This window comes from Parambassis ranga, chromosome 7, assembly GCF_900634625.1.
Source record: "Parambassis ranga chromosome 7, fParRan2.1, whole genome shotgun sequence".
NCBI classification, from domain to species: domain Eukaryota; kingdom Metazoa; phylum Chordata; class Actinopteri; family Ambassidae; genus Parambassis; species Parambassis ranga.
In genome coordinates this window covers 13,532,344-13,559,915 of record NC_041028.1, presented here as the reverse complement: position 1 = coordinate 13,559,915, position 27,572 = coordinate 13,532,344, and the positions used below count along the sequence as shown (strand labels likewise).

The window sequence follows — 27,572 nt, the reverse complement described above, 5'->3', positions numbered from 1 at the left end:
CTGGTTGACAGCCCTTTGTTCTTACTGTGAGTATGTGTAAACTTCCTGGGAATGGATGGAATCACTGCATTGTATGTGGTAGAAAGATGATGTCTGAGGCCACCACCTCTGTTAAGGGAAGGTTTTTCCAGCTTAACATAGATGGCTTCCTTGACTCCTCTTTCATACCACCTTTCCTCCCTGTCTAAAATGTGAACGTTGTTGTCCTCAAAGGAGTGTCCTTTGTCTTTGAGGTGGAGGTGAACAGCTGAGTCTTGTCCTGAGGAGGTGGCTCTCCTGTGCTGAGCCATTCTTCTGTGGAGTGGTTGTTTAGTTTCTCCAATGTACAGATCAGAGCATTCCTCACTGCACTGGACTGCATATATCATGATATATGCAGTACATGCAGTACATCCTGGTTTTCGTTTGATTGTTTGTTTTTTAACCCTCTGCTTGCTTCTCCTTCAGTTCCACCATGACTGTGACATATGTTGTTTTAAAACTGAATGAAATGAATAAATAGCTGATGATAACTATTAATTTATTAAATCCTATTTAAAAGAAACAAAGCAAAGACTCACAAAGTATGGTGTAAAGGGAGACATTGGTATGTTGAGTAAAGCATATTGGAATCCTTTGAATATTTCGATGTAAAATTAGAGCTACTACACCGCCTTTATGCCATCTCTTGGCCATTAGAAAGAACGTCATTTCGAGGGGCTTCTGCCCTGCCTTAATTATTCTGACATGGAGCTTGCATCTTCTTCTTGTTTGTTTCAAACCCAGTTTTTCAAAAGCATCTCTTATGCCACACCCTGCCACAACTCCTGTGCCCTCCTGTGAGCCCTTGTTTGATGTTTCTGCTCGGGTATGTTGCATTCATCTCTCCTTACTCAAACTTTTGGCAGATCTGCTTCCACTTATCTCAATTATAGGTGTGGCCAACTGCAGCCAAGCATTACCAAGCTCTATTAATCTATTTACATCACAACATGAATTCCTATGTGCACATGGGTGATGGGCTGTAATTCGACAGGTGCAGCTCACCAGGATGCCTTTGTTGTTTGAAAATGTGATAATGATCCTTCACCTTCTTATATCCTCCTTCATTATATCAGGGCCACTTTTTTGATTTTTATACATTTTTATAAATTAAAATTATCATTGTTTATTACTGCTTTAAAAAACTGATCCAATAAAAAACCTTGTACAGTTTGATGGAAAAAAGAAAAAAGTACAAATGTAAATAAAATCAAACAGATCAAGCCCAAATGCACATGAACACAGATTTATTTCAGATGTGTTGGTGTTACAAATTCACAATAAATCTGGTAATCCCAGTCAGCCTAATCTGCTTTTTAATCCAGTGTGAAAATGAAACATGTATGTATAGCATGATCTAAACACCATTTGTTATACTGCAGTGGTGAACCCATTTTCTCTCTAAACAGGAGAAGAAAAAGAGGATCCCAAAAATCAAATGTGAAAGTATTACATGTGGTTGCTTTTGCTGATGTCAAACTGCACAATTAGATGACAGATGTGAGAACAGAAGAGTTGCTGATGTTAGCAAATTATCTGTGATTACTTCTGTGCAAAACTAAGAACAGTTGTTGACATTTTGTGCACAATGGTTGTTGCTTTAGGTGGATTCTCTGTCATGACACTACAAGTATCAACTTATCTGCACAACTGTATCCAGCAACCAAAAGACAGCCAGGCTGACTGATCAGAGGAAGACAGGACTGACTCACATCTCTGCTGCTCTTTGCTTTTGGTCTAACAATCTCTCTGCCTTTACTTGTTTTTGATTCAATCTCTTACTCTCTGTAGTGGGGAGGAAGCTTTCATGAAGGGGACAAAAAAAGGGGAGAACAAAACGAGGAGAGAAGAAGAAGAATGGAGATGAAGATGACTGCTGTGTTGTTTTAGTAGCGCGTAGATGACACACGGCTGCTGCTTCTTGAGCTCATGAGGCCACCACCTCCGATGCTCATGCTGCTCATGCCGCCGCCATAGCCACCGCCCATGCCCATGCCGCCGCCCATGCCGCCTCCCATGCCAGAACCGAAGCCCATTCCACTGCCGAAGCCTCCTGCACCGAAGCCTCCTCCACCACCACCAGCAGCTGGTGATGAAAAATGAAACATTTTCGGTTATTTTCAGTCTTGTTGGCTCATTTAAACTTTCAGTCCTACAAGAAATTGCAAACACCTACCCATGCTGCTGCTTGTGGACTGTACGTGGATGGTTGCACTTCCACCACCAGAGGAAATTCTACGGAAAGGTACATAAATAAGCAACTGTAGATGCTGATAATGTCTGCTGATGATTGAAACTACTGGATAGAACACTCTTTTTACCTGGATTCCTCTCCCTCCAGAAGCTTCCTGTAGGTGGCAATCTCAATGTCCAGAGCCAACTTGACGTTCATGAGCTCTTGGTATTCGCGGACCTGGCGGGCCATGTCCTGCTTAGCTCTCTGCAGGGCATCTTCAAGGTCCCTTATGCGGGCCTTGGCGTCCTTCACTGCCAGCTCACCACGCTCCTCAGCCTCAGCGATCTGGGCTTCCAGGTTGGCACGCTGTGAGGTTGTAAACATAGCACAAGCTTCACATGTGCTTCTTTTCACTAAAAATGCAACCAAATGTACACGACGAAACAACATTTCCTTACCTGTCCCTTGACTGCCTCGATCTCATTCTGGATGCGGCTAATCATCCGGTTGAGCTCAGCAATCTCGCTCTTGGTGGAGCGAAGGTCATCTCCGGCCTGGGATGCACTGGTCTGCATTTCCTGGAACTAAAGCCATAAAGATGTTAAAAATGATTCAGAAGATCATCACTACTTCCATTTGACATAGCAGGCTTGGTCTAGCTACCTTCTGCTGATACCATTTCTCAGCATCTGCTCTGCTGTTGTTGGCGATCTCCTCGTACTGTGCTCTGACTTCAGCCACGATGGCGTCCATATCCAGGTTGCGGCTGTTGTCCATCTCCACAATGACTGAAGTGTCCTTGATCTGTCCCTGAAGCTCACGAAGTTCCTGCACACAAGATGTTATAAATGGAATCAAAATTTTGCAGATGATAAAATAAATGTTTCTGTTCTTTTTATTCTTGTGCGTACAGCGTCATAAACTGCTCTGAGGAAGTTAATCTCATCTTGAAGGGCGTCAACCTTGGCCTCCAGCTCAATTTTGTTCATGTAGGCGCCATCAACATCCTGTAAGGGGAGAAGAAGAAGGAAGTGGTCTTTATTGGTGACTAGGACACAGGGTGATCAATAATTTATGCATCAACTGGAACCTTGCAGAGTGACAGGATTAATGATGCGGGCTCTGTTCTTACCTTCTTGAGGAGCACAAACTCATTCTCCACAGCAGCACGCTTGTTGATTTCATCTTCATATCTGCCATAAACATTAGAGGAATTAACAGATGGGCATCATCTACTGCTGGCCAGGTTTCATATGGCATGCTTTAACTCACTTGTTCTTAAAGTCCTCCACCAATCCCTGCATGTTCTTCAGCTCTCCCTCCAGCTTGATCTTCTCATTGCCGAGCCCGTCCAGCTGTCTGCGCAGGTTGGCGATGTAGGCCTCGAACATGCTGTCAATGTTGGAGCGTGTGGTGGTCTGGTCTTGCAGCAGGTTCCACTTGGTCTCCAGCATTTTGTTCTGCTGCTCCAGGAAGCGGACCTAAAGAGGTGCAAACATTTCCGCAGAATATTATCAACTGTGCAGAATATTAACCATTCACTATTATAAGACACAAATCCACATGTTTAACTAAGAAAAAGGCATTGATGGCATTGATTGCTCTGAGGTGCTTAAAGTGCTTGCTTGTCTTTGTTTTACTTTCTTCAGGTGATCCACTGAGCCACACCTGTGTGTGACTTTCCCACACACAAAAACCTTGTTTGCAAAATATTGCCAGTTGCTGTGTTTAAATGCCCCTCAGGGCAAACACTTTTTTTTTTGCTCCAATAAACATTATAAAAAAACATTGTATTTATACACAGGAGTATTTTTCCATCTAGGGTTGAAATCTACAGAACCAAATGTTTTTTTTTGTTTTTTTCTTTGTTTTGGGTGTGTCACCAACACTTTTTCAAAGGCCAGATGTAGGGTGCCACACCTGAAATTAGTGCTGTCTTGGCTCCAGGATGAATACTTTCACTGAGCCTGCCTTAACTTGCAGTAATTAATGATGTTCTGAAAATGTGACTTCCAATAGTTTTACTAAATAAATAATTCTAGTCTGACTTTTTCTGCTTCATGTAACACTTGTGCATGTAATGTCATCTCATTTTGAACTGTAAGAAGTGTGAGCGGATCAGGTGAGGTGTACTATGTACACACTGCAGGAAAGCTAACTGAGCATTTTCCCATGCAGGGCGTGGCACACCCAAGAGAACTGGTCTGTCATCTTTATGAGGACTTTTACTGTTGTTATTCTGCAGTGCATAGTTAAAGTGTCCACTTTTTGCATCTCTGGAATCTTGCATGTCCTTGCTGCCATGGGAACAGGTATAACCTGATACCTGTCACTGGATATGACCACTCTAGTGTTTCCTGCCGCCTGCCGCTCACTCCACACAGAGACAGCTGGCGAAGGGCCAGTTATGGTCCAGTGAATTTAAAGCTGCAGTGGTCCGCTTTCAGTTTCTGTGCAGGAGATGTGGACTATAATATTAAAAAAATCCTGTTTGCGATTATACGTAGCTGCAGTTTGCAGACAGGGTAGCATTTATTTTCAGAGTTAGCAGTAGCTGTAGATGCTAAATATCTGAAGTGTACCTAATTTTCAGGTTCGGATCAGTTGCTGTGAAATATTTAATGAGCTCATAGGGCCTTTTAGAGAAAGTCTGCTGCAGCATCCTTTTCTTATCTGTCTCATTTAGTTCATTCATTTCAACATTTTTAGTTCAATTAGATGCAAAATCTTCACTTCACTTAAGACATAGACAGAAAAGATCAACTCACCTTGTCAATGAAGCTTGCGAAGCGGTTGTTCAGTGTCTTGATCTGCTCCTTCTCTTGGGTGCGGACAGTTTGGATGGTGGGGTCAATCTCGAGGTTCAGAGGGGCCAGCAGGCTCTGGTTGACTTGAACGTTTGTGATGGTAGGTATCATACCACCTCCCATACCTCCAGCACCAAAGCCAAAACCACCACCACCACCGCCCATACCAAGACCAGCACCACCACCCATACCAAAACCAGAACCACCACCACTACCAAAAGCAGAGGCAGAACTGAATCCAGCACCACCTCCAAAGCCAGCTCCACCACTTGACCTGAGCATGGAGCCACCAGCCATGCTAGATGAAACCGACATTGCAGGCCTCATCATAACAGCAGATCTTGAGGAAAAACCTCCTCCTCCTGAACGCATGCTTCCACCAAAGCCACCACCACCGCTGCTGCTGTGGAAGCTGGTCCTTTTCACGCTCATAGTAGTCATCTTTCTGGTTTAGTTTCTTCTGAAGAGGAAGGAAAGGGGAAGCAGAGAGAGAGAGAGAGGTTTGGCAGAGCAGTTGAGCACACTAAGAGGAGAGTCAAGTCCCTCTAAGTGTCTTCTACCTGTCTGTGATGGATATTTATCTGCCTCCAATCGTGGAGGAGGTACCAATAAGCTCAACCTCCAACGCACCACCTCCCACAACCCCTCCTCTAGTTACCTGGATGCCTGAGGGTGCACTTACAGGCAGGTAGATTGGCTTGGAGCAGCCTAGCCTGTCAGACAGGTAACAGCACTGCATTTGTAAAGTGATCCAGGCCCAACACACCCAGATGCTTTGTTTAGCTGCAGGCATTAAAAGGAATCTGACAGGTTAGGGTCCTGTGTACTCTCTAATTCACCTTGTTCTATCAATATCACAGCTGGAGTTGCAAAGGATGTGTGTCAATGATCATACATAGATTTATTCATATTATTATTTTAGTAATTTCTAAGAGCGCAGCAACACCCTGGTATTTATGTGTTCAGGCTTGCAGCTTGTGGCTGCTCAAGGACACCTTTGTATGTACTGTCTTCGTGACTCATACCTAATGAAAGTGTGAAAGTTGTGAAAGTTGTGTCACTATATCTTTTTTAAGGTATTGGTAAATTGTAAATATCTATAGCATTGTTGTAAGCTGTTTATCTAAAAGGAGGAGGTCAGGGGTTAAAACTCATCCAGATTTCTTGTTCTGACAGAACTGGAACTGTTAACGCCTGTCAAAAAGCCATCTTAACAAGTCTGTAGGAGCCTCTGAATGAGCTGTAGGGCACAGATGAGTCACACCCCAAGCAAAAATACCACTGCTTCACCCTCACTTTCAGCATTCTAAGAATAATGTATGCAACATACTGCACATATATCTATCTTAGTAGATTCTGACATGTTAACAATACAGAGACACAGAGAAGCACATTTTTAAATATATGTCTGCTCTGTTATAGTTAGTGACAGATTATTGCCATGATAGTGATGTGATTAGGAGGACCAAACAGTTGAATACTTAAGCAGTCAGCCGTAGTTACAGGCAGCTTGAGATACACTCATGATATTACTGCAAGTTACTACTAAATAACATTTTTTCACCATTACAAGACAGGGGAAGGCATCATGTCTCCACAAGTGTGCTGGCAATGAGAAGAGTGAGGGCATCCTCAAGTTTGATTCAGTCAGAGTGGTGTGCTGTAAGTGTTACATACAGCACATATTTCCATAGTTCTAAAATGCACCACTTGCGATTAAAACACTGAATTTAATCATGCTTGGTAGTAGCACCTCACTGATCTGATGTTTTAACTGGCAAACGTGATCTGTCATTCTCCGTCCAAAACAGTGATCATGTGACAAAGAGCAAGATTTAATTAATCCAGGACAACGAGAGCAGCAATCAAATGTTCAAGGTGATTAAAAAGACTGAAGGTCTTGTGTGGTCATTAAAAATAGTGTGTTTAAAACTTTCCATAACTCATCACCGTGTTGCCAAGAAAACAACAGAGAAGCTTGTTGTATTGTAAGTTTGTATCTAATGAGTTTAAAAGTCTGTTCAAATCCAAGCCACAGGTTAGACACTTGGTGAAGCAAATGGAACGTAATAAAAAAAAATAACATAACATCATATGTCAAGCAGTATGTCCATATGTTCCATCAAATGTGACATTTGTTGTGAGGACTGTTGGTTGCAGGATAGTGTGGTACTATCTGGTCTTTAAGACAGCTTGGCCATGCAGCAAAGGCCGCTGTAGGACAGAACCTGCATATTGATAATACAGTTTAATGAAGTATATAGTATAATTGTATAATATATGATACATAGTTTAAAGCAGAATTCAGAAAATCCAAGTGTTTTAACAAGCTGTGCCTGCACATTTGTACACTACACGAGCAACACAACCTGCTAACATAATCATCAAATATGAAGACCCTATCACAGGCTTAACCTTTTCAGAAAAACTGACAAGTCATTACTGCAGAAAGTGTGATCTTCTTTTCCTTGCAGTGACAAAATTGTAGTTGATCTCACATTGCTTAGCAAAGACAGCTGCCATTTCAGGCTTTCCAGTCTGCACACGCAGAGGAATGTTCACAAGCTTACTTTCTCTGTGAGAACCAACCTCAGGATGGGAGTTTACTGAAACTTGGCAGGAGCAACAACTGAGTGAAGAAAAAAGTAATGGGGATGAACTGATGCTGATGTGCAATCCTAGAATGCAAAGAATTAGAATTAGTTTTATAAAAACTCCAGTGATTTGACAAAAAACCTCAAATAACAGCCATGCATTATATTTAAGGTCAGTCAGCGGGGAAGTTATATAAATGTGAATGAGACCTGAAGAGAAATTATACAGATACATTTGATTCTTGTAAAACCTCAGTCCAAAGCTTTAGGTTTTTTTGACTGCACACTCTATCTTCTACAATGGCCAGAGGCAGTTTAGTTTTAGGTTGTCCACCTGTCCATCAAGCTGACACTGTGGCTTCTGGCTAAAGCAAGGACAGAGTTTTAGCTGCAAAGTCTTACTTTAAAAAATGGATAAAACAAAAGTAATCTAATGAGAAAACAAATAATCTTTGATATATATTTTAAAACAAATGACCCTGAAGTAACTACCTTAATTTCCCCACAGGGATTAATAAAGTAAATCTTAATCTTAATCTTAATCTGCACTGACCTCAACAACGTGCAGGAGATACAGGTGTGTGGTACTCAAATAAAAATAGGGGATGAAGGAATATCAGTGCATCAGGAGACACTTCATATATGACCAGAGAAGCCATCAAGGCAAGAAGACATGGAGGACATGTCTGTAAGCAACTTGTTAATCTTTTTTGGTCTAGCACAGAAATTAAGTGATTCTTCAAATAAATAAATCCAAAGTTTAATGACAAATAAAACTGCCAGTTTGTTCTGCAAAGAGGAACAGTGGTATTTGACCTCATGCTGCATCATCCAAATTCACCTTAGGGCGTGGCAGCTATCTTACTCTTTCCATTTTACACACTAGTAGAATTCCCCTGCGGCTTAATGGACCTGGTCCACTAACACTCCCCTCTCATGGCAGATGTAGCCAGTGCCACACCTTGATCACAGAAATTTCATTTAGCTTTGACTCTTAAGAGCTCAGTAGTACACAAAAGCTTTAAAAACTGATTTACAGTTTGCAGAGCCAACTAAAACAGATACTGTAATACAATTTAGCCTGCACTAATCTCTATCTTCAGTGATATAATCTACCATCACAGTGAAAAAGTACCATTCGCTGCGCTGCACCTCTCTGCAGTTCAAACCTTTCGTCAGCCACACCCAGTACTACAACAGCCAAAGGGCAAACTGGCACAAAGCTGAACTTGACTTGACTTACATATTTCTTTGCAGTGTTCAGTAAAGCATGAAAAAAAATGCTGGAAGATTTTTATGAAGTGAGGACATTTTGACTTTAAGAATCAGTTTTTGGGATGTTAGGGTGAGGCTGGCTCTTGGTTAGTGCATGTGTGTGCATGGTTAATGCATGAAACCAGCATCGGAGTAGTGTTAATGAGATGTGAGAAAGGTCAACCACACCCTGGCATTGTGAATGTTTCTGCTTTTTAATGACAGTTTGTGTTGAAATTTGGCTTCTATTGAGCTCTAACCTCTGTTGCTGTTTGACGACTTACTTAAATCAAAGAAGCAATCTGAGTTTCGTTTCGCTGCTCCCCCAAGCAGCTTCATCAGTTCTAACATGTTTGGTGGGGAAACAGGTTTATATGTGGTGGAGGACCTCAGTGGGTGGGTCTGTGGGAATCTCACAAACAATAGCTCTAAATGTCTCCATGCTTACCTGTGTTGGTCTGACTGTCTGTCTGTGGTGTGTCTATGGACTGGCTAACAATTATGAGACTACAGGGGGGATGTATGTATTTAGCTGATGATGATGCAACACACAAAGTTGGCACTGCTGCAGTAATCCAGCTATGAGGTGGAAAATGAAATGTCAGCAACAGATGCTGGAATTGAAAACAGATTGAAAGACAGGTGGTTGAGTTATAAACACAAAGTTTCAAACAGGGTAGCACAGGTGTGGTACCTTGCAGGGCCACTCATATTTACTGGCTTATGCTGCCTTGGGCATTTTTATGGGTATGCTCTGTGCAGTCATTAATCATCACAGCAGGGTCCTGACACAGTATGAAACTTGAAATGAATGTGCGCACTATTTATCAAACTATTCATGTCTGTGGTGCTTTGCATGAATGAGTGACATGTACCCCAGAGGAGCCTCAGGTACCTGCTCACTCTGAAAGCATGTGCGCCTCAGTGTAGCTGTTATATAATAGATTTTCTGAGTGACAGCTGGAAAATCAAAGTGCTGACTCCAAGCTTACGGTTCATAAACTGCAATATCTGTTGTATCGTAGCTGTGTGGTTACGTTTTTTCATTGTTATTACTCGCTGTCAACGTGTAACTCTTTGCAGCATCTGACATCTGAGGTACAGTATGCATGCACACACTGAACTGATGTATAACCTGTTCAATCCCACAATTCTAAGATAATAATCTTGTTAATTCAGAAGGGCTGTCAGAGGGTTTTATGTGTGCATTTCTAAGGATGGAATCTAAAAACTCCACTGTACCTTAGAGTCACATCACTTGACGCATGTTGTTTTTGCTTCTGTTTGTTGAATTCTACCTCATCCTGCCCCACACCTCCCAGTAACTACTAACTAATCATTTCATCGTTTCCCACAGATGCTCTCCTCACTGGTAATTATCCAAATTTCCAACTCTCCTACTGCACTGTAACTCTTGATGCAGAAACGCCCTGGTAGCAAGTGACCTCATCATGACCATAACTGTTTTCTTGCACAATATAAGCTTTAAAATAATCATCTTAGTTCAGTCTGAGCAGATGCACTATGGATGTAGGGCCTTGTCACAGTGCACCACTTCAAAGACATGAAGACGAACTGATTAGATTTCAGTGGTCAAAACTAAACTGCAACTTGACTGGTTGGCAGAGGAATCACCTGTAAGACCAGAATTCAATTTCATAATGTACTTAGTTAGATTTTTATTTTAGGAGAATTCTCCAGACATGTGGAGTGGAGAGGGACTCATTTGGGTTTTGTATGACAGTTTATAGGATGTTTCTTGTCATCGAATTGCAAACAAGCAACAAGTAACTGTCTGCCAATCTGCAAAGGGCAAATGAATCATCCATTTTTATTACAGTTTATAGGAGAAACACACCAACTTCCACACCATAGTAAAGATGTGGTCATTGTTTTGTGGATATGCACAAATATCATACACACACACAAAGCAGAGACAGTGTTACGCATTCAACATTTTTTAACTCATGATATTCTTTCCTTCAAATGCGTGCACTAAATGATTTACAATCAGTTTTTTTCTGCTGCACCCATCCCACCCATAGATTGAGGCGTTCTTTCCTGGGGGTTCTACTGCAATAGACCAAGTTCTGTCAGAGAAGAACATCAACCACCTCAGGTATAAACACACACCACTCTCTCAGTCTCTTTCCTCTCAAATCATAACTTGTCAGACTCATTCCACGTCTACCACATTTGAAAAGGTCAGCAGAACTGAACAAGAGTTAGTGGGCAATTAACTGCATGCCACTAGAGTCACTTTCCCTGAGTGAGATAAGCTATTCTGTGGACTGATCGGTTTTGTTGATAATCTACATGCTGTCAAAATATCGCAGTTTCTCTAATCTTTGACCTCTTGTGGTCCGACTGTATGAATTTACCACAGTGAACTTTCTTTTTCAATCGGTACAGTGAAACAAAGTGTGTTATCTAACAGCAATAGGAAGCTATTTGTTGCCTAGTTATATCTGTCACTGTATAATGAACAAAAGACAAAAAACTACAAATATTTTTGCGCCTAAAATGTTATATCAATCTGATAATGTGAGCTGAGTGAGCTAAAGATTCATTTAAGACTTCATTGATGACTGATGATCAGTTTTTGCATACTACACGTCAAAATATTATGTTCGAAGACAAGCTCTGACAAGAATTAAATCTATGAGTAACCTCCTTCTTTTTCTTCAATAGGGAGTCCAATCTAACTTTTTTTTATTTGGTGAGTTATGCTGCTGCTTTGCCCCAACCTGCTTTCTCTTGGCAGAGGTAAAAGAAACAAGCCTCACCTTCAGGCACTAGTCAAAAATAAAATAAAAAGTGCATGCTGTGATAACTGTGCTGAGCTCTGTTACCTCTCACAGTTCTTAGAATAATCAATCAATCTATTTTTTACACCCTTTTATTTAGACTGGGGGTTAAAGGGTGGGTTGGAGTCTAGCAAGAGTGGGCATGTGCTGGAGGAAAAGCAAGGAAACCTCCCTGAAGAGATAATTATGTAACAAACCTGTAAAACACAAGCTACTCGTACAACCACTGATAAGACTCCAGAAAGGGGGGAAAACTGCCTTTTACTCGTAGCCTGCACTACAAGTAATTGTGGGCAGGAACTTAAACAATGCTATTTACTCAAGCAGAGCACTTAAAGGGAAAGATTTCTGCACTTAACTCAAGTGACTTTGCATTGTATTTGCTCAAGATGTTACCAAATGACTGTCAGTCAACCAGTGCATCACTTCCTTGTTCCTGTGGCTTTAATGCATCAGTAAAACATGCCATAGAAAGTGTATGGCTCTCAAAGGAGCTCAGCAACGAGTGCTTATCCTCAGAAAATCCCCTGAACTGTTAAGTCTGAAAGCCCCTTAGATGTCCAGGATCCAGAAACCAATCAGTTCTCCTCTTGGCTTATTGAGCACCATAAGTTACCACACCAAACTCCTAAAGGCATTCACCAAATTAATAACATGGCCTAAATCTGATCATACAGGGAACCGTCAGTCATCACTGATAGAGGCTAAACAAATATTGCACAGGATTTCAATGAGTGGATGTTATAGGGCTGCTGCAACGCTGCTGTTGGAACAGACAATCGATGCTTAAAACAGCACCTGTCATCTGCTGTTCAAACAGAATGTGAGGTGAACACCGGTAGCTTTTCTCTTCATTCACACTTGAGCATTGCTACGATAGCTTCTTGGCTGCTGTCCCAGTTCCTAAACATGCAAATCATCAAAATGTGTGGTAAACATTTGAGTATCAGCATGTATAGACAGACAGAAGGATTTTATGTTACATACATGTCTAATTCAGTCAATCTGTCATGAAGTCAAATCTTAAACATGAAGATCAGTCTTTGTATCCGTCATTAAACAAAGGACATTAATGGATGCATTTGCATATGTTTTCTTAAAGGGCCACACCCTGATCTAAAGAGAGACTGACCTGACTTGTGTATGGAGTCAACACTTGTGCGCCCAGATAAACAATGGAGTCACACCCACATGGACTCTAGAGGGAAGACAGATAGTTCTGGAACAACAATAAAATGTAGTAAATCTGGCTTCCTGCAGGTCTTAGCCTGCCTAGTCATTTCTCATCCTGATAGTGTAGCCATAAATGATGGTTGGTAAGTTTCTGATATTGTTTCCCATCACCACAAAAACAACAACAGGATTAATGTGATTGAAAGAGGATGATAGACTGGTGATGTGTTTATGTAGCTCTGCACAGCTCTTTGCACATCACCAAGGCAATTAAATGGCAAAGAATCATGATATATAAGTCAAGTAGTTTAATGCCTAATCAACCCACAACTGGTTGAATAGCTTGAAGCATGGCAAGATGGTAATGGGTTTGTGAGCGCATAAATCTTCCAAAAATCCAGCTTTGGTGTAATGTTACCATCATGCCTGCACGCTAATCCTGCTTTTTATGTGTGAGGGTTTAAGGTGGTTTTAATAGTATTGTGCATGTTGGTTTCACTGACAAACTAACAGTATTCTGAAGAGGACTTACAGTGGACTCAAACTGGTAATGCTAAGCAACCATCTCTGTGTACACAGAAAGGTCTGACATGCAGTTCCAAAACCTTCTCTGCCACGCCGGCCCTCCTTCTGCATCAAATAGTTGTATGTAGGCGGAGAGTTAAGAACACCAAGTATCTGCACATCTGTACATGTTCAAAGACCAGTAGACACATTGCATGATTCAGACCTGCAACACAAAAGATTTTCTCCTCCCTTTTTCTACCTCGCCCAGTCTGCATGCCCGTAAATGAATATGAATCAGATTTTTTCACATCATGCAGGTGGAAATATTGACTTTCCATTAATTTAACAATGTCTGAAGGATGTCTTGAGCCTGTCAGATCAATAGCGCCTCCTTGTGGAAAAGTTGTAACATAGATGCCAGCTCAGGTTGCTACATGCTGAAATGCTGGATGTCACTGCTCCACCCTCCTGAGCATTAAGCCTTAAAGGGCAGCAGTTTTGGTGGAAATCATGAAACACAATTATGTGTACAGGACGGGACCTTTGACATTTCAGCTGTGGATAAGGACGACAAAAGTTCACCGAGAGGCAGCATATCTACCCATTCTGTCAGCAAAGTAAGCAAACACACTCACACACTTTGTTTCCCTTATGTCTCACTATTGTGGCAAGCTAAGAAAAATATTTTCTAACAGCATCAACATACACAGATATTCTAACAAGTCTGACTGATTACTGTTTAAATTTGGGTCTGCTTTGCTTCCGTCTCTTCCCTCTGGCCAGCCATCCTCATTCTTTTTCAAATAATTATTTTTATGGAGATGAAGAACAGGGCTGGCCAGACTATCATTTCTACAAAATTTTAAACAATATTAGAATTAATTGGCTGATTCTTCTCTATGAGATAAACTATGTCTCTGCAGAACAAAAGCCTAATAAGTAGTACTTGTAAAGTGAGCTTGAACAACCAGATTTTGAGTAAGCTATATTAAAATAACCCCAAATACAAACGTGCATCAATGCCAAGTGGTAAGAAGAAAGAGACAGGGTGAACACACTCCAGCCTAAATAGCCTGGAACGCCCACGTTGCTCAGCTGAGCTGCATTAGCTGTTAGACCTCCCACATCTGCCCACTGCCCTTCAAGGCAGGCTAGGACTGCCTCCTAGTCAATGGGAGTGGGGGAGGCGATCATCGTTGCTCCGGACATACACAGACGATGTGATGAAATGTTGCCCCCTGGTGGCAAACTGTGGAGACAGAACATTAGTAGTAGTAGTAGTAGTATATAGTATATCAGGCATGAATGCTTTAGGAAAGAAACTGTGTATGAGTTTGTGTATCAGCATCATTGTACCTAATTCTTTTAGTAGTGACTAAACAGCCTCAGAAAAAAAAACTTATGTATGTCCACCAGCCATCCCACCATCAAAATAATAACTATAGTAAATTCATAGTTATATGCTCCATAAATGGTTTGATTTAAAAAATAAAAGTGACTATTTTGTTTATATTTATTAACACAGCATTGCTATCTATGATCACAATTTAAAAAAACATTTCATATCCAATTACTTTGTAATTTACAAAAAACATAATACTTTTCTTTATCATTTATTTTTTTTTTATTTTATTTATATATCATAAATAGATTGATGTATTGCAGCTTTGCACTTTGTTTGTTTGTTAATTATCAGTATGGGTAATATAACGGAATATTAATTTGACCATATTGATGTGTATGCATAATTATGCTGTGATGCACCAGTTAAATAATGCTATTGCTATACCCTGTTGAAATTTATGCATCAAGTAGGTCTGCATTATTTATAAATTCTAAACTTTAAAAATAGATTTGGTTTAGATTTGTATGTCGGCAGCTTATGCAGCCTAGACAGCTTATGTGACTACAAAAAATCACCCTCTCAAAAAATAAAGTTTAATTTTCTTTCAGTTTCTTTGAGTCACCGTTTAACAAAAAAACACACATGTTCCTTCAGTAAACACGTTTTTATTTGGTAGCAAAAAACAGCACCTCAGGACAACAGTCTGATGCGGGCGGTCTCCTAAGGGGTTGAACAGTTTCAGTTACACGCACAGGGAAGACATGCACTACCTACTACAGCAGGCAATTTTAAGACATTAGTTGACCAACAACACTGAAGCACTGTTTCAGTACATTCACATTCCTTTGACATCACTACTGTTTATTTGATGCAACACAGCCCTTCATGAATTGCAGGGTTGTTGCATAGATTTCAAGGGAGTGTTATATAATCTTTTTTCATTCTCATTTGTCCATTTTTTTAAATCTCACTTTCAGAAATATAACTTTTTAGTACAAACAGACATCAGACATATAAAATAAATCTGTTGGTCCCTTTGAGATCTTTGGTAGTGTTAGGATCATTTATTGTTTCATGGAAAAAAAGGCACTTTCTAGAGAGTGGCTGGTATTTTACTACAATAGGTAGGGTTTGGTGAACTGTGAGTACAAAACTACCAGAGAGGCAGAGGAGATCATAGCAGACAGGTAGCTACACCTCTAAACTAGACAGCTCAATCCTCGATGACCTCAGAGGACTCGGACACCACTCTGCCGTCCTTGGTCTCAATCATCTTGATAACAACATTCTTCTTGCTCTGGGTGGTGCTGTAACCGCCGGCGCTGCCGCTGCTGAATCCTCCCGCACCGCTGCCATATCCGCTGCCGTATCCGCTGCTGAAGCCGGAGGAGTAGCTGCCTGAGTAGCTGCTCCTCATGGTGTCCATGGGGAAACCGCTGTAGCTTGCTATAGAGGAAAAAAAGTCAGCTTAATATCACATGGAAAAACAAAACACAATAGAACTTGTCTGTGAAGTTGACTCACTGCTCTGTTGGGAGATGTTGATAGCCTTGATGCCGTTTGCCAGTCTGTCCTCCTCTCCCTCCAGAAGCTTTCTGTAGGTGGCAATCTCAATGTCCAGAGCCAGCTTGACGTTCATCAGGTCTTGGTATTCCCTGATCTGGCGGGCCATGTCCTGCTTAGCTCTCTGCAGGGCATCTTCCAGGTCCTTAATGCGGCCCTTGGCGTCCTTCACAGCCAGCTCACCACGCTCCTCAGCCTCAGCGATCTGGGCCTCCAGGTTGGCACGCTTTAGGAAAATGTAAAAAATTAATAAGCCTTTTTTTTCATACAATTTAAAATGCTGCACTATATGGCTAAATAAGTACCTGTCCCTTGACGGCATCAATCTCTGATGTCAGCCTCTGGATCATGCGGTTGAGATCTGCAATTTCTGTCCTAGTGGTCCTCAGGTCATCTCCATATCTGTTTGCGGATGTCTGCATCTCTTCATACTAAATGAACAACAGCAAAACAAAAAACATCACAAACTGAAAAGCCTCTTGATGACTCGCAGTCCAACAAAAGCTTCGAAAGACTCACCTTGGTCTTGTACCACGTCTCTGCCTCGGCTCGGGTGCGGTTGGCAATGTCTTCGTACTGTGCTCTGACTTCAGCCACAATGGAGTCCATGTCCAGGTTGCGGCTGTTGTCCATCTCCACAATGACTGAAGTGTCCTTGATCTGGCTCTGCAGTTCACGCAGTTCCTGAAAAAGTACAAGAAAGAAAAGAAAAGGAGAGAGATTAGTAACCACAAGGAATCCTGCTGATGTCATTGCTGGGATGGTGCAACGTCAAGAAGACAAACAGATGTTGGGAAACAAACACAGGCATGAAGGCAGCTATTTCAAACTGACACCACAATCACTATAAGCATCCCGACTGGATAAATAAATCAAAATAAAGCTGATGAAATTGATTTGGTATTTTTGTCTGTGAGGGGAAGCAGGAAGCAAACAAACTCATTTTGTGCCGTACCTCCTCGTAGATCGACCTGAGGAAGTTGATCTCATCTGTCAGGCTCTCCAGCTTGGCCTCCAACTCAACCTTATTCATGTAGGCTTCATCGACATCCTGAAAGAAAATGTATTGTCAGAATGGGGCCGCACAAAAAACAAACAAGAACTGCACTCAGAGATGAAATTCTGGCTTTGCTGACCTTCTTGATGAGGACAAAGTCATTCTCACACTCTGTGCGCTTGTTGATCTCATCTTCATATCTGAAAGAAAAAACAGATATTGTAAAAAAATATCATGCTTAAGTTTATACACTCATGTAACACTAGGTGGTGTTGGTAGTCCATCCCTGAGTCTTGAAATCCTTTGCCTGACACACTGTCTGTTGACGCAGGGCCAAACATGAGAGGTGTTACTGATACGTCTCCCTCAGGAACTGCCCAGTTGATGTGATCTGTTTGTGTGGATTGACATTGAGCGTGTGCATATTTGTGCTATGGAAATGGAGCCATTTACCTCCGGTCATATGTAATGTAATGGGTGTTTGGCACATGCTTCCTCTGTGTTGTAATTCCCTTGAGTTTGTATGATGCAAGACAATGGACAGATGTAGGGAGTAGTCCACACAGAATGAACTCTCAACCCTCGTCGCCTCCCCCTTCTTTTTTCCCCTACTCACTTGTTCTTGAAGTCCTCCACCAGGCCCTGCATGTTGTGCAAGTCGGCCTCCAGCTTCATCTTGTCGTTGCCCAGGCTGTCCAGCTGTCTGCGCAGGTTCCCAATGTAGGCCTCAAACATGGCGTCGATGTTGGAGCGTGTGGTGGTCTGTCCCTGCAGCAGGTTCCACTTGGTCTCCAGCATTTTGTTCTGCTGCTCCAGGAAGCGCACCTAAGAAAAAAAAATGTAGCAACTTTTACAAAGACTTATAAATAAATTCTGATAAATTCCACATTTCAGCACACTGATGATCAATCTCCAGGCTGCCATGCCTCATATTCACATCGTTTTTTGCTGCTCTGATCTATCTTTGGTGCTTTGTTATGTGCTGTTGGCTGAGTTTCCACACTCTCTGTGCTTTTTCCAAAGGAAGGCCTGTACTACATCCTGACAGGAGGTAGATGGTTGGAAAAATGCAGCGATGGAGGAATTGATGTAGTTACTGGTTCTCCTGCCTGTCTCTTCCTGTTTTTCGCACAACGTGGGACAAAGGGCCGAAGCAATGTTACATCCGCAGGCAGAAAAGTAAATATTTAACCTCTATATGAAGGAAGGGGAGAGTAGAAAGTGAAGGGGGAGGGTGGAATAGATGACGAACAGGTGGGAAGTTTGCATATTTGTCAGGAGAAAAAGTGGAATAGTGAAAGCAAATATATGACTCTACAGGTGAGATCTAATGGTCATTATTTGAACTTAAGTAAACATTCCAGATGCATTGCCACCACCAGGTAGTAATAAGGATGCCAGTTTATCTGCTTTGGGTTGAAGCATGCAAAATACACTTTATCTGCTTCTAATCATTGTGCCGGGGGGAGGAGAGTTGATATGTAGCCACCAGAACATGAAACCAACTGGCCTTTTTAAATATTAACCCAGTCCTGGGAGGGCAGGGACTCTCTTGAGTGTTACACTAATGCTGAACTTTAATGCTGATTTGGATGATTAAAAGCTGAACCTTATTATACGCCCATTACTTAGTGTGTCACTGTGAAAGAAGGTATTGTCATTAAGGTAACAATAGCACTGACTGTGTGTGTGTGTGTGTGAGGGCCACCAGGGCAGCAAGAAAGAGCCACACCCCAGCTATGGGAGGGCCCATTCCCAAGGTAACTCATATCACAAGTCCTGAGCTCTGGCCTGACACACCCTTAACTTCTCTCTCTTTCTCTCTTTGTCTTCCTCTGTTTTCTACATGTCTGTTTTTTATCACTATAAAAGGGCAGCCAGAGCCAAAACAGCCTAACTCTAAGCTGCCTTTGCTGCATTTGTGGGCGGTAACAAAAGCAAAGAGGGGAATAAATCTACTCTGACATGCAGCAAAAGTGAGGAAATCATTACAGAACATGTGGCAAACATATGGGTCCCACTATCAAATATTACATAACAATGTCACAGCACTGACACTCTTAAAGAAACAGAAAAATAAGTTGTCACACTGTGACAAGCCCTTACCTTATCAATGAAGGAAGCAAAGCGGTTGTTGAGGGTCTTGATCTGCTCCTTCTCCTGGGTGCGGACAGCCTGGATGGTGGGGTCAATCTCGAGGTTCAGGGGGGCCAGCAGGCTCTTGTTCACAGTCACGGCAGTGATGGGGGCCTGAGCGACCATGCCACCAAAGCCCATGCCCATGCCCATTCCCATTCCCATGCCCATGCCCATGCCTCCTGCACCACCCATGCTAGAGCTCACGCTGTAGGCAGAGGAGCTGGTGATGCCAGGTCCTCCAAAGCCCCTGCTGACTCCTCCATAGGAGGTCTTGACAGAGTGAGTCTTGCGAGAGGTGATGCCACCTGGCCCGGCGTAGGAGCTGCTGCTGAAGTTCCGTGGGCCACTAGAACTCCTGTAGGATGTGGTCTTCGTATAAGACATTTTAAAGTAGTTCTTCTTTTAAATTGGGTGAATCTGGGAAGGTCAGACTGAGCGGCTCGGTTGGCAAGGCAGGCAGGCAGGCAGGCCAGCAGAGGGGAGAGACCAGTGTGGATAGGAAGAGGGGAATGTACTGAGGAGTTTTAAAGCCTCCCTCTGCTGTGGGAGGGACCTCCAGGCAGCTGCCATTGGCTGCAGATCTGTGTAAGAGGGAGGGCAGGAACTGTAACATTACACTTCTATGACACATTGTTCAGTCAGTCAAAACCATTACCTGCTCTTTCTACGGGCTTCTCTGTGTTGTTGGAGAAAACCTTGTCTTTTTTAGGAATGTGCATTTTAACAGGTCTCCTTCTCCAGATGAAAGTAATCCCAACATGTAAGATGTTAAAAAATATCATTTTGGCAGCTTTGTATGAGAAAGTGATATGTGTGTTTTCATGGTCAGGGTGTTGATAAATGGTTCACTTCTTAGACATTTATGCTGGTTTGCATTTGAAACGAAGGTGTGTTTGTAAGTCAGTGTATGTGAAAGGAGGGAGGTGTCTGATTTATTCTGGAACTATGCACCAAAGGATGCAGAATGTATGCACAAAGGGACCTTGATAACATCTATTCTGCTACCATTGTATTTTAATCACTAAATTATTGCACCAGATTAGCCAGACATTCTCCCTGCTGGCATTTGGATTTGGTTACCTTCAGGCTACTGCATTCATCATGTGACTATGAGACACAGCCTGATGATGATGGTGACAAGCAAGGGACGTCAACTCCTGAGACAAAAGAATTTCAAGCAACAACAGAAGAACTGGCGTTACCATTACAATATTCTGCAACAACACTTTCTGAATCATGTTGGTAGTTTTGAACGCTTTAGGCCTCCAGATTCCTCAGTTGCTCCAGGCACCTTGTGCAACTGTCTTCTGAATGTAACACACACCACATGTGCTGATCTCTGCATTTTTATGTAAAACCAAGTGAACTGCACCAGCTGGTTATTGTTACTGTCTCAGAGGGGGCATGTTGGGTTAACAGCTATGAGCCTCAGGCTTTTAAAAGCATTATTTCTGCTTGTACAACAGCAAAAAATACTTATGCATGTCCTACTGGACATGCACCTCTCCATATATCTCTATATGTGAAAGACATATTCAGAAATGATATACATATTTGTGTAAGGAAAAACTTCTGTCAGTGATTAGAGAGCCTCTTTCGGTCCCATACCAGTCATATCTGTGTTATAACTTTTTACCAGGCAGCAGGGCAAAGATGGCGGCTCATCCTCTACCAATACCCGCCCTGCGTTCTTCTCCTCCCTCATTCACATCCTCCCCCAGTCCCTCGCCACAATGACTCATGCGTCTTGGCTTCACCGATCCAACCCTCTCCACCATACCCTCTCTCCTCCATCTTTTTGTCTTTCCCACCAGTGCCTCTTGGCCTCATTATCATCATGGAAACATACTGAAATAAAAACACATCTAAATGCCGAAATAGATGCCAGCTAACATGTGAAGGGCATGTGACAACGCTGATCTGATGTTGTGAATGTGAGAGTAAAGCATTTGCCACATCGGAGAAATCTGGTAACACAAATAAATAGTGCCAAAGGGGAATTCCTGTTTTTTTTTCTTTGTGAAATTCACATGACTGCAGTGAAATCATACTGATCATAAATCATCAGCAGGTTTCGAATCATGCGGGATGTTGATTCAAACCCAGACGGACGGAGGCAGTTTTCTCTCCAAGTGCTTGGACGTTAATCGAATTTCAGTCATTCCATCATGAATTATAAGACTTGTTTTGGAATATCGCATGACTCTCATTACTCAAGCTTTAGTTCTGTTTTATTTATGAGACTGTGTGAGTCACTCTTTATCTGTCAGAGTGCTCAAAGTTACATTTTAAACTTAAAACAAAGACAGAAGTTGTAAGGGTTGTTTTAGCCATTGGTCAGCTCTGTGTGAACTGGGCAAGAGCTTGAATATATCAGCTGTCCATTAATGAAATGTCCTCCTACACTGCACTCCTAGTGGGAGTTATAATTGGATATAAGTATGCTATCTGTCATCCAAGTGTAATTCATGAAAGTTTAATGAGTCGATATAGACCCTGGTCTTCTTGTTCTTTAGGTAATCAGCTTCCTCCAATTTTATTGTGATGTGTTTAATTGACATCTGTGTGTGTGTTTGCACCGGAGGTAAGTGAACAGTCAGTATCAGAAGGCCAAAGATAAACCTAGCTGTCAATGCACAAACTGTGAAAAAGCACAGGAGAGGGGTCACTCTTTTGATACAGAAGGGAAACCTGCCACCAGTCATACACTTAATCTGAGCGGTGCTGTCATTAATGTGTCAGCAGAGTGGAGCTTACTCTGTTATCAGACTACTCCATTCATATTGTCCATTTCAGTCAATTGTCAATTATGCCTTCATCAGGACCAGTCACATGCCTCAAGTGACTGTCATCGCAACATGAACAACCTCAGGATGATAATGTATCTTCTGGCTAATCACAAACTAAGCCTGCTGCTGATATATGTTATTTGACCAGGGACTGAGCAGGACTTAACAGCAGGATAAATGAGTGTACAGAGAGATGGACCTTTACACTATGTGTGCTGTAACACTCTGTAAACATCTCAGAGGATTTGTTGCCATCAGCTCTCTGCAAAGCTGTCACAAGGCGTGTCTGTGTGTGTCAAAAGCTGCTGTGGGAAGGACACACAGGGTGGAGGAATATCTGTTGCATTAATCATCCAAGAAAATGTGTAAAAAAAAATGAACTCGACGTGCATTTCTCCCAGTACAAGAATCCTCAGTTATGTTTTTTAACTGGGTCTTTCAACTCCAAGTGTGGTTTAAATGCACAGTGTGCCCTCAGGTTGTCCAGCAGCCCTTCCTGACAGGATGCACCACAATCACCCTGCACTCTGAAGAAGGCTTTGTGTTTCAGGGATGCATTGTATTACTATTGAACCTTCTATACTATTAAGTGTTGAAAGACAACCCTTTTCACTAACCCTAACAACAAAAAAAGGTAGGTGAAACCAAAACAGTTTGCGGTGTCAAGGGACTTGAACTTTGGATTCCTGAATAAAGAGTGCAATGTTGCATGTATCTCCATTACTATTATACTTGGACTTTTGGAACAGTGCCCTAACCCTAACGCCTGCTGTCATTTCCATGAGTCACTCAGCGCTCTATGTATGACATAACGTTCAGGGAAAAGGTGACAAAGCTGGCAGTTTTCTTCACAGCAATGTAATGGCGACAAACATAACACATATGTGACGTAATCCTTCTGTAAGGAGCACCCAGAGGGTTTACAGTACATGGTAACCTGCTACTGACAGCATTTTGTTGATGTCAGCTGCAGTGGTGAGATGGGTCATATAGAGCCCAGGGGAGCTTTGTCAGGCTTACCATTTAGGGAAACCATGTAGTAACAGTGGAAATTAGAGGTTGTGTATAGTACTTCAGTGCGTTCAACACCCTAGCGTGAGCAGGTGCAGTAGCAGCCTGGGTCTGTTTCCCCAGCAGTAAATCCTTCTACCCAGAATCATCCTCCTCACCAGGCTCTGACCTATTATTTTAGGCATGCTTATCATTCTTCCGCAAACTCTGGATTGTATGTTGACTTCTCTTTATAACTCTGACAGAAGACAGTGCTGTGGTTACCAAGGTAACCCTTTGGGCAGGTAATAACAAGCACCTGCGGCAGACTGACTCAAAATTGTTTTTAAGGCCGCTGTTCTGTAAAAACATTAGCAGAATCTGTAAGGGAAATGACTCCAAACTAAGCCCCTCCCCCCTTGACTGTCCAATCACAGCTTAGCAACCATAACCAGGCACAGCTGGTCCATCAAACCACATGCAGAAATGCATGTGTTGAGTTGTAGACACACTGAGCACAGAGTTTAACTGTGTAGAACTGGATGAATAATGTGTGTATGCCTATGTCAAAAATCAGATCAAATTCTTGTTAATAATTGTATATTTTTATTTGTCAGGTTCAAGCTGGCCCCCACTGCACAGTCTGAGAAAGCCTCCAATCCACAGGAACTACTGAAGTCATACATCAATGTTAGTAGAACTGTGTGTCTTGTTATGTTTACAGTAGTCATTTTGTCATGTTATGCCACTTTTGCCACTTTGTAGTGTGTCTATGTTCTTCTAGAGCCTTGTCTTAGTATTGTTTAGTTTCACAGCATTTTGTAGTTCTGTGTCACCGTTTGTGCTGCCATTTTGTATTTCTCTTTGTAGTTGTCAGGCAGGCTCACCTAACAGTCCATTCCATGCATGCTTGTTAGCCACAGCTGGCACAATGTTTTGAATGAATCATTGTGGTAGAATGGAGCAGAGCAGTCCTCAGTAAGTTCTGCATGCCAAATGCAGTATTTAAAAAAAATACCTCTGAGTTCCTTTGGTAGAGGTTTTTACTTTTTTTCTGAGTTAAACATTTTTATATTCACAGTTTTGAAACTCCTTCCCTATTAGAGATTGCACATCTGTGTTACAGTGATTACCCAACTCCAAGTACCAACTCCTGCCTGATATTTATAACTCTCTTACAGCATTTGGAGCAAATAAAATAAAGTCTGGATAGAAAAAGCTAGGCGGGAAAAGAGGAGGTGGAGAGAAAGCATGTTCCATGGAAAAACCTGGTCCTACTCAGCTCAGTGGCTCCGCTCCCACTTCACCAGTGCCCACAAAAAGCTGGGTTGCTTATTTGATTTTCTCCCTCCCTTTTTGAACAGCAGCATTTCCTGATGTATAAAACAAAGACTCTATTTGCAGTGTGCAAGCATCTTTTCCTCTTATTTAGATGAGTCACACATGCATTTAATCAGTTCGCTCTGTTTCTATAAACACATATCATCTCATGTTTCTATATGTGTGTGTGTGTCCTTGAGTGATCTCTCTGTAACAGTTTTTCTCCTCCCACCACCCGTCACTCTATCCCCCTCCTCCCCACCACACCCACCGTCTCCATGGCAATGGGGTTTACCACAGAGTTGTGATGACTTTGCCAGATGCATATGTGAAGGCCATGGAAATAGTACGGTTGCCATGGCTACGAAGACACACGGAACCATACAATGTGTAATTACACATTGTACAGCGCATAGCAATGTGTGGAAACTCTGCAGCATGTGCATGTGTGTCACTGGAGATTTGTAGTCTGCCCTCTTCCTGGCGAGTGACTGGATAGGCAGACTCACTCTGAGACATCGTCAAAGGCTGTAACAGTAACAGTAACAGTAAATGCACCGAGGCATACTCTAAACTGTCTGTTCCATTAGCACCTTTTTTTTTTTTGTAGACTGGGTGATAACCCAAACAGTCCCTGTAGGCTGTAGAACAATGTGAAGATAAATAAACTGTGGCAGGGCTTGAAACGGGAAACGGAAGTCTATGAATTTGCGTGCGTTTTGTGCAGGAGCAATTTTAAATCTGTCTTTTTCCCTTTTTTCAACCTGTGTGTTAGCAGAGAAAATTACCTGTGTCCAATGTGTTTCCAATCTAAATGTTTCTTACAATAGCCTCCCTTGTTTGAGCTTATAAGAGGGCTCAGTTACTCACATACAACACATTTGTAGGTCAAAAATAACCATTTCCATTGATTATTGGTCAGCGGTATGTAACTGTCAAATCCCCACTCTGAAGCCTTCCACAGGCTTCTAACTTTCAGCAGTGCAGTTTGTCATGTGTTTGTCTATATGATGGTTTCCTTTCATGTCGGAGGGAAACCAGAATGAAGGAAGGATGAGTGTTACACAACTTAGCAAAAAGCTGACTAATACTCACATACTAGATGATATGAAATTATTTTGCAAGTGAGCTTTTTTTTATCCTGCATGTCTCAAAACTTTTAAAAGTCTCCAACCCCCTTTGGACACCAATAAATATACCCAGGAAATCCAGTGAACTGTACTGTATTTATATAGTAAAAATGAAAGCTGGCTGTTTACCTGAGCCAGCGTGTCTTCTTACCTTGAATGCGTGTCTGTTTTCCCCTTCGAAGGTCCACACACACACACACACACACACACACACACACACACACACACACACACACACACACACACACCGGACTGAGCTGAGTATACAGCAGGGTTTGGACCATTCCTTTGGACCATTTTTAGTATCTGTCAGCCAAGATAGACATAGAGACGTAGAGATCCGACAGAACTTGATGCTCATCTGTTCTCCTCTATTTGAAGTTTGATTAAACATTCACACCTTCAAACAACAACACCGTGGCCTTCTGTCAAAATCATGTCATTAGAGTATTCATGGATGTTTTGGTCTTTAAGTGGTCTTTAGTCACAATTGAATTCAGCAGCTTACTTCTTCACCTCAGTCTAACCTTATAAGTGTCCATGTGGACCTTCTGCTGGTAACACAGATAAAACATCCTCACATTGGCCTTGTGCATGTTGAAGTTGTTTCATTTTAGCCAGTTCAAATGTCAGCCAGCCAAAAGCATTTTTTAACCCTGCCCTGCTCTTTTTATGGTTGTGCACAAGCTGCTGTTTGTCTGTGAAAGGCTGAAAACAGAAACAGCACGCACTCAGCTGTAGTTTCATATCTCACCAAGAGAAGAGGTGCTATAAGAGCAAACAAATAGACATCCATCCTGTCTGATGCATTTTAGTGTTGTGGCTTTTTTTATTTTTGTTCTTTGTTTCAGATGGCAAGAGTCCATCTCATATCCTGTTTACATGTAGTTAGCACACCCACACACTCGTAGGAACAACTCTTTGTAACATAAGCATGATAAAAGTGACCTCTTCTGAGAAAGGGCTTGTAATAGTTTCATAAAATGTATAAATGTTTAGAGCCTCATCCACAGGGGATGCACAGTGGATTAGATCTTTGCTGTGATTTCTATATTTGTCATACCTAGGTAGTAAAAGAGCATCTCTCCTTAGCATCATAAACTGAAACACAGCCACCCCTGTGGAGATCCAGAACAATGCCCACAGTGTGTTTTAAACTGCAGTGCTTTACATCCAGAAGACTGAGTGGTGCAGAGAAAGAGCATGGAAAAGAAAAGTAACAGGAAAATGCCTGGAGTCAGGCCTGGAAAAGAGGCTGTTTAGGATTGCAGAGAAGGATATTTAGAACCTGGTGGGGATAAGTGACACTTACCCACACAAGTGGTATTTATCAGACTGATAAAACTCCCACTTTAGCTCATCCTCATGTCACAGCTGAATGACAAAATGTTTTAGAGCTTTGGTGAAACCTTTAGATGGAAGAAGACCTACAGTGTTTGTGGCTCCAGGCTGTGCGTATATATGTTAAGCGTTTTTTCTCTCCTCCAGCGTAAGAGTGCGAATAATTACGTGTTTGGCTTTCTGTAATTACACGCACAGCTGTTCTACCGGCATGCTTCTATGATTCACACGGAGTTCACAACACCTTTAACCATTCTTTATGGTACCAATTCCAGCGACACTATCTGCAGGTAAATTGTGTCAATAGTCAGGCTGCCATTTGTGCAGAGCCAGGTAAGAGATCAAAAGGGTTAGGGTGGGGTGTGGCTTTGTGTGAGAGGTAATTCTATCCTACAATAAAGTTACAATGAACAGCATTCATTAAATCCCAGCCAATCGAGTTCACACTGCTTATCAGTGTCAATATATTGATTAATAGGACCAGAAGTTAAAATAAATCTCACAGACACGTCCACATGCATCAACATGTCCCAGTTTCCCCTTCTCCTGGTTTTATTGGCCAACATTACTTGTTAATCAGATTGTGGTTGTAAAATGGCTTTCGCTCACTTGACACTCC

The 27,572-nt window shown here is 42.0% G+C and overlaps 2 protein-coding genes across 2 annotated transcripts; both read right to left on the bottom strand.

Annotated features, from left to right (window-relative positions):
- Nucleotides 1-1,251: 1,251 nt before the first annotated feature.
- LOC114438641 (keratin, type II cytoskeletal 8-like) lies at nt 1,252-5,574 on the bottom strand. Its single transcript, XM_028410141.1, has 9 exons — nt 4,966-5,574; nt 3,470-3,678; nt 3,330-3,390; nt 3,109-3,204; nt 2,861-3,025; nt 2,656-2,781; nt 2,343-2,563; nt 2,198-2,256; nt 1,252-2,107 (listed from the first exon to the last, which is right to left on the bottom strand). The coding sequence occupies exons 1-9, from the start codon at nt 5,443-5,445 to the stop codon at nt 1,908-1,910; spliced, it is 1,617 nt and encodes a 538-aa protein (XP_028265942.1). The 5' UTR covers nt 5,446-5,574; the 3' UTR covers nt 1,252-1,907.
- Nucleotides 5,575-15,333: 9,759 nt separating this feature from the next.
- krt8 (keratin 8) lies at nt 15,334-19,885 on the bottom strand. The gene is made up of 8 exons (XM_028410142.1): nt 19,351-19,885; nt 17,861-18,069; nt 17,384-17,444; nt 17,203-17,298; nt 16,767-16,931; nt 16,553-16,678; nt 16,209-16,473; nt 15,334-16,130 (listed from the first exon to the last, which is right to left on the bottom strand). The coding sequence occupies exons 1-8, from the start codon at nt 19,765-19,767 to the stop codon at nt 15,898-15,900; spliced, it is 1,572 nt and encodes a 523-aa protein (XP_028265943.1). The 5' UTR covers nt 19,768-19,885; the 3' UTR covers nt 15,334-15,897.
- Nucleotides 19,886-27,572: the final 7,687 nt, after the last annotated feature.

Excerpts from the sequence above, each read along its gene's own strand:
- LOC114438641 (XM_028410141.1), bottom strand. The coding sequence starts at position 5,445 with ATGACTACTATGAGCGTGAAAAGGACCAGCTTCCACAGCAGCAGCGGT. Across the intron at positions 3,679-4,965 it reads TCGCAAGCTTCATTGACAAG|GTCCGCTTCCTGGAGCAGCA; the intron begins GTGAGTTGATCT and ends GCACCTCTTTAG. Across the intron at positions 3,026-3,108 it reads TCAGAGCAGTTTATGACGCT|GAACTTCGTGAGCTTCAGGG; the intron begins GTACGCACAAGA and ends TCTTGTGTGCAG.
- krt8 (XM_028410142.1), bottom strand. The coding sequence starts at position 19,767 with ATGTCTTATACGAAGACCACATCCTACAGGAGTTCTAGTGGCCCACGG. Across the intron at positions 16,932-17,202 it reads TCAGGTCGATCTACGAGGAG|GAACTGCGTGAACTGCAGAG; the intron begins GTACGGCACAAA and ends GTACTTTTTCAG. Across the intron at positions 16,679-16,766 it reads AGACGTGGTACAAGACCAAG|TATGAAGAGATGCAGACATC; the intron begins GTGAGTCTTTCG and ends TTGTTCATTTAG.